The sequence below is a fragment of the Montipora foliosa genome, chromosome 7 (genome assembly GCF_036669935.1).
Source record: "Montipora foliosa isolate CH-2021 chromosome 7, ASM3666993v2, whole genome shotgun sequence".
Taxonomy (NCBI): Eukaryota; Metazoa; Cnidaria; class Anthozoa; order Scleractinia; family Acroporidae; genus Montipora; species Montipora foliosa.
This window is the reverse complement of record NC_090875.1, coordinates 17,531,268-17,548,767: the sequence shown is the minus strand read 5'-3', so window position 1 is coordinate 17,548,767 and position 17,500 is coordinate 17,531,268. Positions and strand designations below refer to the sequence as shown.

Below are 17,500 nucleotides of genomic sequence, written 5' to 3'. Positions count from 1 at the left end.
AACTCGTGGTGAGTTTGGTGGATTAGCTGGGTTCTTAGGCAAAGAGAGCCACTGGTCTGCAGACTCGGCAATGCCAGGTGATTCCATGTGAAAATGCATCTATTAACGGAAATGATAAAGTGTAGCCTTAAGAAAGGTGATGAGCTGGTTGCTTGGCAACTAAAGCATTACCATCAATAGTCCGCTGACCAGCTGAGAAGTTTGTCTAAGAACCTAGACAAACGATCTCACTCTCCAGGAGTTTTTGTAGCGCAATGGGTGGACCGTTCGATCTGTTTATTGGAGGTTGTAGGTTCGAATCCTGACTGTGATTCAGATTTCCTTCTGATATTCCTCTCGCCTTGTCCATCAGCACGTTGCCAAGCAACCATCATACCGGAAACTGACAAAACGTATCAAGATAATTTTACCTGACAGTGCGGGCAAACAAAGCCACTCATATTTTCCACGATACCCAACACTTTCAAACCCATTGTACGACAGAAGTTGAGTTCTTTACGGATGGTGGCTAACGCTAAGTCTTGGGGCGTGCTCACCACGACGGCACCGTCCGGTTTAACGTCTTTTAATGCTTTAACAACAGTGAGGTGTTCGTCTGAAGTACCTGGAGGTGTGTCTACAAGTGGAAAACGATATCAAAAAGCGTGTAATGACGACATCTCGTCTTTAATCAGGCGCGATTCACACGGTAGCGGACGAATTTTCTACCGGTTAAAACACTTGACCGGCCATTTTGTTCGAACCGTTTTCGCTCTGTTCACACGAAACTGATGAACCGGGTTAAAATTTAACCTCTGTAAGTCGTTTTACCATCTGTTCATGCGAAGAGCGCTACTTTACGAAATCCAAAATGGCGTCAAGAAAGAAACAGCCAAACGATAGTAGCTGAGTTACGACGCATCCATGCAACCACGCCTTTGCAGTGCAAAAATTTCGACGGTCAAGGTGTTCACAGCGCGCCGGTTTAAAGGGAGTTTAAGAAACCACGACGGCTACGGCGACGAAAACGTCACTTCAAAATATAAGTTTGAGCTATTCTAAGTACTTCATGATTATTCCATCTTGTTTATATTATTCAGTATGAGCGAAGTGTCCTATAACTGGATTGGTACGCACGGATTTGAAGTAAAGAGTGAGACTGAAAGAATCACTGTAGTTTGTCCACGTTGTCGTCAAAACCTTAAATTTGGTCATTTCACGTAGTAGTTTTGACGAGTACGGGAGAGAATTGTTAAAAAACGCGTGCCGCACGTGCAGCACGATCATTTTAACCAATAACATTACTTCTTTTTGGCCTTGTCGTTGCCGTAGCCGTCGTCGTTTCTTAAACTCCCTAAAATTTCGACCGTACCGGCTAAAAATTTGTCCCCGATTTGGGCGTTCAAATTTTTGAACAGCCAGGCGTCTAAATTTTCGTACGTTTAACGTGGTTCCGTGTGAACGGAACCCCTAAACGCACGAATTGTCAAGCGGTAGAAAATTCGTCCGGTACCGTGTATCGGGCCTCAGTCTCTTTTTTCAAAAAAAACTTACAAATCCCTTAAATGCATGATATGGCGGCTAACAAAACGCAGTTTTCCACGCGACTGAAAAGTGAAAGTTGAAGTGATCATTGCCGTCCATAGGGACTAGGGAGTTTAAGATACCAAGACGGTTACGGCGACGAACGAAAACGTCCCTTCAAAATATAAGTTTGAGCTATTTTCTAAGCCGCGGCTACACCAGCGATTTTTTGCTCGCGCTGGTGATGCGATTTTTTCAAACTTTGTCGCGTCGCCAGCGCGAGATGAAAATCGCACGTGTAGCCACCCTTGAACTGGCGACGCGACAGGTGAAAAAATCGCAAGAAAAAAGTCGCCAGTCATTTCACGTTGTAGTTTTGACGAGTACGGGAGAGAAATGTTCAAAAACGCGTGCCACACGTGCAGCACGAGCATTTTGGTGCTTTCAACCAATAATATTACTGCTTTTTGGCGTTTCCGTAGCCGTAGCCGTCGTCGTTTCTTAAACTCCTTACTAGGAAGCTTACGAAACGAGGACGACGACGGCTACGAGGACTTCATTTACAAATACAAGTTCGCGTTATTCATACCACTAAGAAACTATTTCATGTCGTTTCGCGTTAAAAATGTGTAGTAACTGTCGAGGAATTAAACTGGTATGAATGGGTTGGAAGCGTAGAGAGAGAACTGAAAATTGATCGTCATGTGCTAACGTCCTCCACACAACCTTGAATTTGATCATTTCACGTCGTCATTTAGGAGATGACGGCAAAGAAATGTACCAAAATGTAAAACGCACGTGCAGAGCGTGCAGAGCCATTGTTTTTGCTCACTAAACCTATTGTTTTGTAGCGTCGTCGTTTCGTAAGCTCCCTACTTTCAGATTTACGACGGCGACGTGTACGAAACCTCGCATTTGTATGCTTGCGCTGTCCTTATAAACCTCAAATTTATGATTTCACGTCGTTGTTATGCAGAGCACCGCAAAAATATGAGCTAAAATGCATGTCGCACGTGCGGCACGATTATTTTCCCACTTTTCACCAATCATATAACTGCTTTGTGGTCGCCGTCGTAGATCTTAAAGGTCCCTAAAGAAGCAACTTATGCGTAGGCAGCTGTAAAAACGCCTGAAGTAATCTAGGATTCGGCGGGGCTCGAATTCATGACCGTGCAATTTCACTGCATTTGCTCTCAACAACTGAAGTATCAAGCCAGCTGGGAACAGGGTTCCTGTTTCTCGAAAGAGAACTTTCAAAACATCACTCGTGCCCATAAATCACGAAATGCACTTGCGATGCACTGAAATGCAGTGCAATACTGCAATCGCTTTCCTATAGGTGGCTTGTAACCAATCTCTAGAGACACAGATAACAATGCTGTAATGCACAATTGCTGGTGCACAAACAAAAGGAGCTAATGAGGGATCTTTTGTTTCGGTCCACCAACATGGCGACGTTGACGTAACGTGAAAACCATCTATAGCGGTCATTGTTATAAAATTAAACAGTACTTCAATGGTGCATCTTTGCAACTTACCAAATATAAGAAAATCCAGTCTACCCCAAAAAGTATCCTTCAAAAACTGCTTGATCAAACCTTGTAAGAGAATGAAAGTGGAGCTGTCTAATAACGACCAGAATTTAAGTTATGAAAGCTTAGAATTAGCTCAGTTTTTTGCACCTGAAACGCTTTTGCCTCTTAATTTCAACTGGGTGTTCAACATTTGAATACTGTAATTCCGCGCGAGAAAACATTAACAATCCCATTCTCTTCTAGAAAAAAAAAAACATGACCGTTTCTGAAGAGAAAGGCCGTTTTTGCTTCCGCGCGATGGAACCACTTAATTCCACAATCTTTGATCATCCTGCCGCAACAAGAATCCATTTGCCGAACACCAAGGAGAGCTTACAAAGAGAAATTTTCTCAATTGTTTTCAACTTGAAATAGCTTTAGGCTAGAATGAATTCAATAAGAACAGGTCTTCCTATTTGAGTAGACTTAAAATTGTATAACTTTGTGCCTTACTACAAGACTTTAGAAGAATACTGTGTGAAAGCTACACCGCTAGACTATGGAATTACGTGAAGTTGTCAGTTAACCAGACATTTGTACTGTGCCTTTCATAAATACGTGAAATCTGAAGTTCAACTTTTAACCATTAGTTTCGTATTCAACTGCTGCTTAGCCTGTTCCAGGCTCTCGGTGGGTCGGGACGAGGGAAAATTGTGGCGAGGGCGAGAAAAAGTCGGGCGAAGACTGGGGTATTGTACATGTGTTCAATTCAACTTCGAGACTAGCATTACGATAATCGTATAGCATAAAGCGGCTTTGAATATACGTTTATCATTATTTCATAAAAATGTCAGTTGCAAAGGAATTCTGGGAATTGCACCCCCTTTTTTTAACACTTCCCAGATATCCAGAATCGGGACTCGAACCTGTCACCTGTCACCGCTCCTAACCACTAAACTACCGAGTCCCCGTTTGCTCAGACAAATTTCTTAGAGCGAGTTTCAATTGAGTGTCGTAAAACTAAAACCAAAGTAATTACTTTGGCCAATCAAAAAGGGCGGAGACAATCCAGTAAACCAATCAAAACTCGCAGTAATTTCACGTAGCCGATACAAAGCGCGGGAAAATGTGCACGCGCAAGCCACGATTGGGTTTTGGTTTCACTTCTGATTGGTTGAAAAAAGGGCGCAAGAACTTTGAACCAATCACTGAGTGAAGTAATGCAAAACCAAAACAATTCGCTGATTACTTTCGATACTCAACTGAAAACCGCTCTAAACACAATAATCTAATTTATTTGCCATAGAGCGGTTTTCAATTGAGTGTGGAAAGTAATTAGATAATTACTTTGGTTTATGATTACTTCACTCAGTGATTGGTTCAAAGTTCTCGCGCTGACAAACGCGACAAATTGGATAGAAATCGGCCAATCACAACGCTGGATCTGACCGAGTAACCCACTCCGCTTACAGCGATTAACGGCAGAGAAAAACGAAACCGTTTCATGATTGGAATATTAATTTCGGAGTTCTCAATTTAGTGAAAGGGGCATGGGATTTTGAGGTGAATAAGGTGGCACTCACGAATTACTGTAAACAGGAGCCCATTTGGAAGAACGTAGAACTTCGATACGATTAGTGGAAAGAAAAAAACAAAGAGGGCGGGTTTGGATAAGGGAAGACGTAAGACTTAAGACAACCGCTATATACAAACTCGATTTCAGAATAGCTGAAAACAAAATACTGCTCGAGAAGTCAAAGATAAAGCTGTAAAGCGATAAAGCCACTGCAGACCGGTGGCTCAGTTGGTTGAGTATCGGGCTGCCATGTGGCAGGTCGTGAGTTCGACTCCGGCCGAACCAACGCTCAGGGTTTTAAGATAACTGAGGAGATTAAGTGCTGCCTTTGTAATGACAACTGCAAATTATTGGACTCTCCTGTCTTCTCGGATAAGGACAATAAACCGTTGGTCCCGTCTCACGACCCTTCAATGTGGGATGCCAAGAGCAAAGAGTAGGGCATGTAGTTCCCGGTGTTGTGGTCTGTCTTCTGCGGTTTATCATGGTTGGGAGGGTAAGTCCGAGGGTAAATAAAGATATGACTTGAACGCCGTAAAAGGTTGCAACGTTTCACTTTAGCCTGTACTTGCACGATTAACTAACTGTTTTTTTGTTTTTTTTCATGTGTACACTAATATGCAAGGTGATTTTGAGACAACCGCGAGGTGGTTTCCATAATAAAAAGGACTAGCATGCAAAGTTTTATGGACTCACATGAGAATCAGAATTAACACAGAGCGGTTAGTAACAGTACTGTTGCAGGCAGACATCTATTAGTACCTGTTTTCCTTGGACCACGCCATATAATCCTATACAAACAATGAGATAATTCTGTTTAACAAGTGACAATATCATATGCTGTTGCTTTGCAAGAGACGCACAGTTATTCTAGTATCAGAGAGATTTAGCTTGGAGTTTAAGGCAAACATAGGGCTGACATTTGTGCATGCAGTTTGACGTTTGCCGTCCCACGTACACTCGATGCTAAACCTTTCAACTGCATGGAAAGTTCGAGCGAGCTAGAAGAAACATTAATAGTACGTCTATTTAAGCGCTTCGAGCATTTTGTTTTCTCTTAATTAATCGGGAAGTACAAGAATTATGCGACTGGAGGAACGACAATCAAGACGAAGTTAAAAATAATAAACTTCATTAAAGTGTCAAGTCTTCTAGCGCTTGGACACCAATTGGAGACCCTACGTAGAAATCAAATGAAACATTGATTTTTGAGGGGAGGGGAAAACCGGATTACCCGGAAAAAGACCCTTCGGAGCAGAGTAGAGAACCGACTAACAAAGTAACTCGACCCACATATGACGCCGAGTCAGTGGTAATCCAACCAGGGCCACATTGGTGGGAGGCAAGTAATCTCAATACTGCGCCTTAAATTTGAAGTTCCTCAAGACACATACTTAAGAGTGCCTTGACCACTAACTCGACTTCTTGTATGATCTAACCCGACTCCGTGATCTAACTCGGTGATCTAACCCGAAGGTCGTGGGTTCAATTCCCACCCTGGTCAGAGTTTTTCTCTGTCCTTTTGTGGGGTCATTTTCATTAGTAGGGCTAACGCTCACATGGTTCATATGGGTAGACAACTAGCACTTCACATCACCCTCCTAAGTGCTACACGGTCAACGTTTGCAAAAAACGTAACCCTTCCTTGCTCTTGTAGGTAGACAACTGGCTGCATTCTTGGCGACATAGTATCACCGCGTTTAATGTGTGGGTTCTGTAGTCACTTCTTACATTGCAAGGGGCAAGCCTTAACTCTTAAAAATCAAAATTTGAGATTTAGGTTCAACTCACGCGCTATCTCCTTTCTCTAACAGGGAACCCACCGACATAACTTTGACATCAAAATGAGGAGATCTAAATGGGACAAAATACCAAAAGTTGTCTTGCATAAAAAATGAAAGTCAATTGCAAGCACATATAATTATTGATCCGACATACGTTCAGATACACTTGTATTGACATACTCCCGACTGTGTGGCTTCCACTAGCTTAGCTGGTAGAGCATTGCACCGGCATTTCAAAGCTCATGGGTTCGAATTCCGTTGACACCACGTGAATTTCTCACCGACTGGTGTCTATAAGAGACAATTGCTTAAGGTAATTCCCTTGAAATTGTTCTACTATCAAACTTTTTTGGATGCTTGGCATAATTAACATTCATGATATGAACATTAAAAAAATGCAATTAAAAAATGGGGTCACCGTGCTTGTTTACGCGTCAGCAGCGTCTTAAAATGGGGTATTTTTACTGTTTTCGCGTTAAAAATTCGAATCACCTTCATACAGAATTAACTCTTGGTTACTTGAAAGACACAAAATTTTATTTTGAAAATAAAGCTTCTTTTATTTACATAAGCAGTATTGCTTCATTTACGCCGTCTTTGATTCCCTGGTTGTGGGAATAGTGCACTTTTTGGGACAGTTCCGTGGTTAGCTTGAAGTCCTCGCCTTGGGTAAAATACACCCAGTACGGAACTGTTTTCCAAAAAAAATTATGTTCTACTATCAAAGTTTTTTTCTTCTTCAAATTTGTTCTTTATTAGACTGTTCTTAGCAAATACCTGAAAAAACAAATCGGGCGTCACCGTGCTCGTTTGAGAGAAAAGGAGCATTTATTTCGCTATCGGGTTTAGTTTGAGCGAAATCTCTTACGTTTTGTATGCGCACGTGCTCATGTGCGCGCGCTAATGACGCGAAAATCGTGCGCAATGCAATACTAAGAAATTTCCTTAAATTGTCCAGCTAAGGTCCGATGATCACTTTTCGTTCACATACATTACACAGTTATTAAACTGAAATGATATGGTATGGGGACAGTGAACACTGTGCTTCTAAAAGTCCACCTCCTTAACTCCTCTGAAAACTGTACACTGTACACTGTTCTTATTTAATCCTCTTTCCTCTACAGTTGACGCAGTCTCTATCTTCTCGAACGCCAGCAGCTCGAGCTCCTAACAGTAGTAGGCAAAGAAGCCTGAGTCCGTGGAAGCTCACTGAATAAAATGGTTCCTTTGTCAACACGATCTCCAAACCGAAAAAAAGGATTATCACATGTATAGAACTTATTCATAAATGGCGGTCAATTTATAATTCTTTTGTCGAAGTGCAACTTAGCCTACCAAGCCTCTATACCATACAGTGAATTGAAAAGAATTCTTGCTCTAAAATGAGGCTTGGTAGGTTAATTTGCACGTGGACAAAAGAATCATAAATATGACCGCCATTTATGAATAAGGTCTATAACATCATCATCTACAATGTAGCTTGGAATTTATCGTAATCATAATATTATAATAACAGTTCCTAGTCCTATATAATTAAGAAAAAAGAAAATGAGAGCAAAAACGCCCTCTGTACACTTTGGACTTATCGCCTTATGTAAGGCAATCCAAGACAGACTTAGATTCTGTATTGCACACTGTGGATTACAATCCGGATTCCTGACGTGTGATATCTCAGATATAAAATTTTCGAAGAATTTCCAATAAGCTGAATGGACTCGAGATTCCAAGGCCCTGGATTTCAGATTCTACACACAAGGATATTCTGGATTCTTACATCCGGATTACCTTACATGGGCCGAGGCTGGATTTGAAAACGAAGCTTTGAGTTTCAATCATTACCCGGCAAAAAGAATGAGCTACCGGGATTTCTCTAGATATTATTTTGTTGCCATCTGGCATAAGAATCACAACTCAGCAGTAATTAGGCACAAGCCCTGATTTAGAAATGTTTCGCTTAATTGTGCCTAGTTTTGTGACCAACTCTTTTTGTTGGCGTCATTTATTGGGTGGGGCTTAATTAATGCAGTTGTTTATCCTTACTTGAGGAAAAGAAATAAATTATTGGCAAACACTGCAACATTATTATATGTATTCCTAGAAACGAGTGATGCAGAAGAACAAGAAGTGCTGAAGAGTGACGTTGAAAGGCAAGGGAACACTTTCACTTTGTAACGCTGATCAAAATCAGCATGCATCTAATTACGTAAATCTCTGGACAAAATTAATCTGAACTTCTTGCCTGCTATGAGGAACCAATCAAATTACAAGAACCTTAAAATTCCCCTCTTATGCCAAAGAACAACTAATCTCACCTCAAAGGCATCCACCCATACGGGGAATTTACAACTTGTTGCCCCTCAATTGCCATTAACTTGGGTATACTGGGACCACAAATGTCCAGGTCTACCAGGCCAACCTTTATAAAACACCAAAAATATATCTTTGAATATTGAGCTCCCCCTGCAACAATAATATTTATTAATGATCTATGAAGATGCCTGCAGCCAATACAAAGGTCTGGTGTACCCCACTGCAAATCTTACAACAGCTCCAATGTTTGCCTACATGTAATTCATATTTTTACATCTAAATTGATAATTACGATAAAACTGTAATTATTAATTTTAGAAATAGAATACTGCTTAAGCTACCACACCATGCATTTATACCTCAACTCCACCAATTCATCTCATATTACAATGAGCTAGCTGACACTCCTGATTTAGAACTTAACTGCAAATAGGGTACCTAAAAAAGTTTCAAAGTTCAGGACAAAAGTGTTTTCAAAAGCTCCCCACCATCCACCAGCCTGAGGTTGTTTTGTTACACGAACGAGTGTCAATAAATTCAATCACTTGATAAAGATTACCTATGTGATGGAATTGGAAGCTAATCTGCACTTAAAACTCTCAACCCTAAAATTTGATGTTTCTTTATGTTTCAATTTTCCATGGAACAGGATCCAATATCATCTTCTTTTCTATGATAAATTTTGTTAATATCTCATTGTATTGTACAGATACATTGTGCAGTATAATAATTATATTATCTACTCTCTCAGTATAGCTTATTAGCTAGGAGCCTCTCGATCCTATTGACATTAATTTTGCCCCCCCCCCCCCCCCCATCATAGTCATCATCATTATCATCATCATTGTTGCCGTCATTGCCATGGTCATCTTTGTTGCTGCCAATTCATCATTATCACAGGGTTTTCAATTGCCCGTAAACTTGCCGCCTACTTTTCCTTGGAAGTTACTTCAAATTTTACAAATAACATGGGAAACATTTGCACAGAACATGAATCTTGGATCCAGAGGGTTTTTCTCGAGAAAAACAAAAGAGACTCGTGAATTCTGAGTAATTTCAGCTGCCATTTCTGTTTCCCTGTCCATGTCAAAGATCAAGCACACACTTTTTTTGAGGCAGTGGTCCAGCAGTCCAGTACTTGGTGTAAGCTGTCTGATTTGCTAACTAGTACATTTTGAAGCTTGACAAGACAACATTCGCAAAAGGCCTTTTCAGTCACGACAGACAAAATACATTGCACGCAGGTGTACAGAATGCAAAGGAGCTTTGAAGGGGGCTATGTCACAATATTTTATTGTTTTTTTCAAAACCCAAAGTATGTCTTGCCATCAAACGTACTCTCCATGAATTGAAAAGCCACAATTTAATGATATTAGTGTTGTTTTCAAATACCCTAAGGCTAATTCGTGCTCCAGAAAACAGGAAGTGCATTCTAAGGGGCCCAAATTTCAAAATTTTCCTGGACCCCAACAAGATCGTGCCTTCGGCTCTTGGAAAGCACACCTTTGGTGCACATTGCCCACTCCCCACCCACTCCTCAGGTTTTGCCGGCTACTAAAAATTCCTATTGAAAACCTTGTCTCATCATAATCATCAACACCATCACCATCACGGTTAATACCTTTTTACCCATATTGGAAAGGGCCACGCTCAGAGTTGCGGCTACGCTTGATTTACCAACACCTGCAAAAAGAGGAGGAATATATACCTTGATAAGAGCTGAAATAACTAAAAAAACTCATCCCAACGAAAGGCTCTTTTGAAAAGATACATACAAGATAGTACAACATCACTATGAATGCCTGGGTTCTGTACACTCCTCCCAAAGCTATCCAATGTTTTGGCTTTTTAATTACTTAAGTAGATATTCCATAATTTTTATTAATACTCAATGCTACACAGTCAAGTACATGTACTATGCATATGTATAGTGTAATTCAATTGCTACTGCAGTGACATGTATTGCATGACTTCCAGCCATACTGTACCTCAACCAATGTGGCTAAAATTACTGTAGTGTACCTCCTTTTCCAGACAGTATAAGAATTTTGTGTTGAATTGCATTCATTCGCAAATCAATCATTTCTTGATCTGGATCCACACCACCTGTTGACAGCAAAAAAGTTATTAAGTTTTGATACAATTAAATGAACTCGGTGATGCACTAGAAAAACAACTGATTTTCTCAATTTAGGCTGTGTATACAATCATGTATTATTAATACCATTCACTCTTGGGAGTGAGGCTTAATTGACAGATTTTACTCTGTCTAACACCAGATGATTTTAATCATCAACTGAGGGTGTCCTGGGATACCTGAGGGGTCATGATCGATGGCGGGTTAACAAAATAATGGTTCATAACACACTGAATGCAGGAGCAGACCTAAAATTCTCAATAGACAAGGCACAGATAGGGTGCAAGAAACACTGAGAGAGTTAGTACATAACATGGACCGAGTATTAGGCTGAAAAACTAGGTCAGCACTGCTCAACTAGAACTCAATAAAACTAACTGAAAATAAATACACTGATCCTGCTCACTGATCTTGGGTCCACAGCTGCCCAGTTTTCTACAATGACTGTACTTCTATTCAACGAAACAAGCCAAATGGCCAGATTTGTAACAGTTATCACATATTGTTATGTTAATGTACTGTACCTTGCTGACTGCATAGATATTGTCCAGGGCATCCTTGGCAAATGCTGGCTTTTCCTGCTAAAGACTGGTAAAAATTTGAAAAGGAGAATACTTTTGTGTCATTAGTCAATACACTCTAATAACCCTTTCACATCTGAAGCAACCCTCAATTGGATTTTGACAATAATTAGAATGCCCAATGCCAAATACCAAATGTCAAATACTCCTGCCCTTGGTGCCCTGGCTGGACTACTTACTTACGTTGGAATGATGCATGGGGGTCAACATTGAAGTTGGACAATGAAGCTGAAAGGGAAACATTATCAACCATTTTACAGTTCTGTGCTTAGCTACCAGGCCTTTGAGTAAAAGCGAGGTTGGAGTTGACCTAATGCTTTGATACAAACCTCATTGCTTTTATTATGTAAATCATGTTGTTGTAATACTACCGGTAATGAGTTTCATTTACATCAGAAAAGCAGTACGGTTTGTAATTCAAAACAAGGTCAATTCAAGCCTCTTTTTATTCAAAGACCTCGTACCTGAGCACAGATCGAACTATAAAATGTTGACTATTGTGCAGTTTCATTGTCTCAGGTGGACTAAAGAGGTGACGCCAACCTGTCTGTTCACTCAGAATTTAATCAAGTGAGTGAATAAAGTCTACAATAAGTGCCAAAAGGGTTGAGACACTTTCCCTTTTAAGGAAATTATCTTGGATAAATCCCTTCCGCAAAGTCTTTCCATAAAACGCCCCCCCCCCCCCCCCCCCCCCCTCCACACCCCAAAACAATGATGTTTTCTTATCACCAACTCTTCCTTTCTCTGTTACCAACATTGAAGGGGGGAGGCAGGGAGAGAGGGGGGAGTGCAAGTGGAAAATGTAACGTTAAGGTGATTTTTTCCTAATTGTTGTCTTCCCAGTTCAGTGTCTCAACTACTTTTGTCACTTACAGTATTGTAGACTTCACATGACAACCACCACTCAACCCCCCCCCCCCCCCGCCCTCTCCTCCCCCTTCCTAATGCAGCAGTGTTTTCCCTTTGTGCTTTTCACGTCGACAGGCATGTGCTGCAAGTTCAATATTCCTGATATGTACCCACAGTGTAACAAGCTCAAAATACTTTGCTACGGCATAAAGCAGCACGTATGAACAAAGGTGATTGATGTTGTGGTGTGGCATCCGCAATGTTCCGGGGTCGTTGAGAGCCCAATTTAATATTAAAGATGTCCAAAATGCCACATGCTTTAATCAGAGTCTGCTTTAATCACTCTCAGGCTGCTTTAATCACTCTGCTCTAATACGAACATATCTTAATACGAACTAATCACTCTGCTTTAGTCTAATCACTCTGCTTTAATACGAACATATCTTGAACTGAACTTACCGTTTCTGATGGGCAACCTACTGCACTAGCCTTATCGCCATCTGATTCCATGCCCCTCTTACCCCTTTAGCAATAAATATTTATATTCGTTGACAAAAAAATTTATTTGCATGGCGTCACGGGGCAATCACGCAACATGCTGTTCTAAGGGGATACATGAAGGAGCTGCTTTCTGAGGTAAGCCTGCGTGAGCCCTTGCGTGACGGTTACGTCTTCAATGATTTGTTTATTTTACCATATACGTTTTGGGCTTTCTCTCAGGCAATAATACAATAATATAATCATTATAATTTGACTCGTCTTGTAGCAAAGAAATTCTCCACTGATCGCCTTCTGCAACTCTTAGAATTGACACCATACCCACCCCTCCCTTCAAGATTTGAGGAAAACTTACGCATTCAATTTGACGTAACATTATGCTATAATTAGGGAAGCATGGAATTATTATTGGCAAATGAATAGTCTTCAACTCACCACGCTAAAATTACTTCGATAGACACTATTTTTTTCGTACACATTGCGCGTTTACTTTGGAGGAAATTTTACTACCGGAATCTGGGACGAGCTATCGAATTTCAACATGGCGGACGCTCTCGTGCTCCTATGCTCCACAGATGGAAAGAGCTTTTCAGTCCCATTTTGAGCCATGAATGATCAGAAATGGTTTTTCAAACATTGCGTCCTTATCTTGGCCGTTTTGCTCTCGGGTTTGCTCTGGGATTCCCGATCGCAGTGACAATAGTAGAGAACATAGCAAACCTAAAAGGAGTCCATGGAATATCTATGCAGGTATAAATTTTTTCAGTGGTAATGAATTTATATACCGCACACATCCCATCAGTTTCATGAACAGAATGGCGAGCACGTGGTGGTATGAACAGACGCGGTCAAGCCAAAACGCAGACGGCAGACTGTGGAGACCGTGCTAACGGTAAACAGGCTAACCTGAGCGTTATTCAGGCCTAATTAGGCTAACCGAATGTTATTTATGCCTAATTCAGGCTAACCGGATTTTCATTTTACAGACGGTCTGCACAGTCTGCAGTCTGCGTTTTTCAGTGTCCCGAACAGACGAAACTTCTAATCGCTTTATGGAGCGAAGGTTTGGATTTGGCTTCTATTTTCGGAAGCTATCCTTGGTTCTCTTCTCGCCTCAAGCACAGATGGTGATGACCCACAAGCTTGTAGCTTTAATTTTTATCGTGTTTAAATAAAGGTCATCCATCCATCCATCCTTCCATAATCGTGGCAGCCAAGCGATACGGCGCCATTTTGTGTCACACTGCGAGGTTACCCTGCCTATTGTATTTGAATTTTCGCAGATGTGAACAGAACCATAATTGAGTAAAATTAAACGGAGTATAATACATGTAGCCTGAATTATACTTCAGTTGATCATAATCAACGTTGAGTGTGAACACGGCTTAAGCCAGCACTTTCTCCTCGGTTATTCTTAAGAACGTGAGTGTTGATCCGACCAGGGTTGCTTGAGCACCAAACCCCCAATCTCCCGCAAGTTTGCCTTTGTATACAAGAGGAATTAGCTTTTGCTTTTGTTTTTTCTCTTGTTTACTTCTTATGAATAGTAATTTTGATATTTCGATCTTTTTTTAGCCCACATTGAATCCAAAGCCTCATTTCAACAGTGATGTTGTCTTAGTCAACTGCTGGGCTGTTAGAGGGTTTGAAGGAATAAACAGAGGAGATGTTGTAACCCTTGTGTGAGTGTTTCTGGCTTTTTTTGTAATTTTTTGTTTTCTTATTTAAGTATTGTTATGGTATCACTTTAGACTCAGACCAAGATGTTGATTGTGACATGTGAATAATTTTTGCTTTGTTCCCATAGAGATCCATCAGATCCTGATGCTGTCCTCATAAAGCGAGTCTTAGGTGTTGAAGGCGATTATGTCAAGTACGTTTATTTATGCATCATTGATATTGTTGTTGTTCTCATGACATAATCACAAGTATTCTTTTCTCAAATAAAGTAACATCACACTTACCACTAAATTCAAATTATTCATGAATAAGAAAAATTCGAGATGGTTTAGTAGAAGAAACGCATGCGTATCATGCAATCAGAGAAAAATTGCGCCATCCAGGGCATGTGCTTGATTTGAAAACAAAAGATTTGCGTGTCTCTGACCAGACCCTATTGTTTATTAGCCAATCATATACAATCCAGAATTTTGATGTGTAATTTGCACCAGTGGTATTACACTTTTTGCACTGGTGTTACACTTTGTTGCACTGGTGTTACACCTGAACTGCACTGCTCTTAGCCAAACAGAATCGAGTAACTTTTTCATGTATATTATTAGTATACATGGCAAAATTAGAGATGGTTAAGCAGAAGAAACGCACGCATATCACGCCATCAGGGAAAAATTGCGCCATAAATTGTGCCATCCACGGTATGCGCTTGATTTGAAAACAAAGATTGAATTTGATTGGTTCTGACCAAACCCTATTGTATATTAGCCAATCATAATCCAGAATTTCAATGTGTAATCTGCACTGGTGTATTACACTTTTTGCACTGTGTTACACTTGAACTGCACTGCTTTCAGCCAATCAGAATCGAGTAATTTTTTCATGTATATTATTGGACATGAAATGAAGAAGCCTTGCCTGTGATCTGTTCTGTTGTGAAGCACGCAGGAAGTGAATAGAGCATGAAAGAAGTGTAGGGGAAGCATGAGACGTACATGTGGTGGATGTATTTCGAAGCATTACATGTAGGCTAAGATTAACCAAAATTTTGGCATGAAAGGTAGTGATTCGATCCTTCAAAAAAACTCTTTTGACATTTTAATTAACCTTTTAACACCCAAACCGGCCTAAACCGGCCAGACTTTTACTCTGTCTAACGCCAGGCGATTTTACTCGTCAATGGGGAATCCCGGGAGTCAATGGATTAAGTATCTGAGTAAAGAACTGATTAAGTGTTTGACCAAAAACCAAAAAAATTCACACGACATACCAGTAGCATCACTCTGTTTGTAATTATGTGATTGGAAGGTTACAGGCTCCACTCCTGTGAGAAGAGTTCGGATATTTTATACAGTACTAATGTATGCAGACTATCAATCAATGATAGTTAGTTCAGTCTTTCAGTGGCTGTGGCATTATTTTGTTACAGGAATTTTCTCGTCTTTTACTGCAGAAGTTTAAACTACAAAAAAAAGATTGTTTATATTCCAAAAGGCCACTGTTGGGTTGAAGGAGACAATCACTCACACAGTCATGACAGCAATTCTTTTGGCCCAGTGAGTAGACTTCTATTTATTTCTTTATTAACATGTACTTGATTTTTTAAGTTACTTACTTATTAGAATGTTCGCAGTTCTTTTTGAGTCAGGCGAACTGCCTGCTTGAAGTGCGAGGGGAGAAAGGTGATAGATTGAGATATAGGGACTACACGCTCTTCTGTAACTGACGCGTTTAAAATCTCCCATTGCACCAGCAACAGGAAATTCAGATTGGTCCGTTGACAATGGACCGCTGTCAGATTTTTTTGACAAGTTAATAATATTATTACTTCTTGTCAGATTGTGATGCCAATCTGTCTTCGATTTTCCTGGGAAAAGATAACCAGGATATGACTTTTGTTGTTTTGATCCTTTATCCTTTCAAATGCTAACACATTAACCAGCCTTTATGTAAGACTCAGGTTGTTGTGAAATGTAGGAACATTATACAACAACCTTATTTTAATCATTTTCTCCATTCTGTAATCATAAGATCGTGTCATTAATTAAAATTAATCTATTTAATAATTTCCTGTAATTAACATAATTAGGTAAATTACCATAGAGCAGTTTTCAAATGACTGTCGAAAGTAATTACGCGATTGCAATTCCTACGCTTAGTGATTGGTTAAAAAATCTCCAGCCAGTTTATCAACCATTGAAACAAAACCAATCGCGACTTGCACGCGCGATTTTTCCCGCGCATTGAGCAAGTTACATGGAATTGCTACGAATTTGGATTGGTTTATTTCGCTGTTTGCAACTGCTGTGATTGGTCGAAGTTATTACTTTGGTGTTGGTTTATACGACACTCAATTGAAAACCGCTCTAACACTACCCGCCTAGATTGGCATGCAAATTAGTGCATAAATGAACTTTTGAATTTACGTAACTGAATAAACTTGGTTTGAGAAAACCATCGCTCAGTTTATGATTACTACGAGGAAGTTCTTGCTGATCGTTGCCTTGTTCAGGTATCTTTGGGTCTGATTCAAGGAAAAGCAACTCATGTTGTCTGGCCTCCAGAAAGATGGCAGCGACTGGAGAATGTTATTCCAGAAGATCGGCTCGTCTATGGAGATGACTCTTTTCTTGAGTCAAGGAGTGTTAAGGATGCACCAGTATTCTTCGAGGCAGGGACCAAAAGAGATGGGCTTTCATACCACAACCAAGGCAAATCGTATACTTATGCAGATGAATCTAGTTCTGTGAGCGAGTTAATCTCTGGACCAATCAGTTGACAAGAGATTTTTATCCCCTCGGGGGTAACACACAATGCATCTGTTACACAAAGTGTTAAGTTCCATTGTAATCCATCTGCTGTGCAAATGGCTCCATGCGCGAAGTTTGAGATTGCGCAATTTTCATGTCAGGATTCCACGAAATATAAAGAAAATAACTTACTCAAAAGTGTCGCGAAAGGGAAATGAAAAGAAAGTAAAAAAAAAAAAACCCGCATTCATGAGATAAAGACACTGTCAACAGGTCTTTCGGGCACTCCGCATTCACAGTAACTGGTGAGGAAAAACATGG

The 17,500-nt window shown here is 40.3% G+C and overlaps 2 protein-coding genes across 3 annotated transcripts in view; one reads left to right on the top strand and one right to left on the bottom strand.

The window, feature by feature from the left end:
• Positions 1-12,854, bottom strand: part of LOC138010327 (cytosolic Fe-S cluster assembly factor NUBP2-like) — a 21,173-nt gene extending 8,319 nt beyond the window's left edge. Inside the window, exons 1-9 of the mRNA XM_068857249.1 lie at positions 12,717-12,854; positions 11,349-11,412; positions 10,710-10,793; positions 10,309-10,370; positions 8,690-8,793; positions 6,385-6,447; positions 5,356-5,384; positions 3,042-3,101; positions 411-616 (exon numbers count right to left, since the gene is read on the bottom strand). Of these exons, the coding sequence (XP_068713350.1) occupies positions 411-616; positions 3,042-3,101; positions 5,356-5,384; positions 6,385-6,447; positions 8,690-8,793; positions 10,309-10,370; positions 10,710-10,793; positions 11,349-11,412; positions 12,717-12,767 (723 nt within the window). The 5' untranslated portion in view covers positions 12,768-12,854. The remainder of the gene's footprint in view (positions 1-410; positions 617-3,041; positions 3,102-5,355; positions 5,385-6,384; positions 6,448-8,689; positions 8,794-10,308; positions 10,371-10,709; positions 10,794-11,348; positions 11,413-12,716) is intronic.
• Positions 12,855-13,115: 261 nt separating this feature from the next.
• The window catches only part of LOC138010931 (mitochondrial inner membrane protease subunit 2-like), a 5,025-nt gene continuing 640 nt past the window's right edge, over positions 13,116-17,500 (top strand). The window contains exons 1-5 of one of the 2 annotated variants that reach the window (XM_068857939.1): positions 13,116-13,505; positions 14,331-14,437; positions 14,563-14,628; positions 15,883-15,985; positions 16,942-17,500. The exon at positions 16,942-17,500 is cut by the window's right edge and continues 618 nt beyond it. In XM_068857939.1, the coding sequence (XP_068714040.1) occupies positions 13,377-13,505; positions 14,331-14,437; positions 14,563-14,628; positions 15,883-15,985; positions 16,942-17,208 (672 nt within the window). In that variant the 5' untranslated portion in view covers positions 13,116-13,376 and the 3' untranslated portion in view covers positions 17,209-17,500. Of the gene's footprint in view, positions 13,506-14,330; positions 14,438-14,562; positions 14,629-15,858; positions 15,986-16,941 lie in introns of both variants that reach the window. The other variant, XM_068857938.1, reaches the window with a different exon arrangement.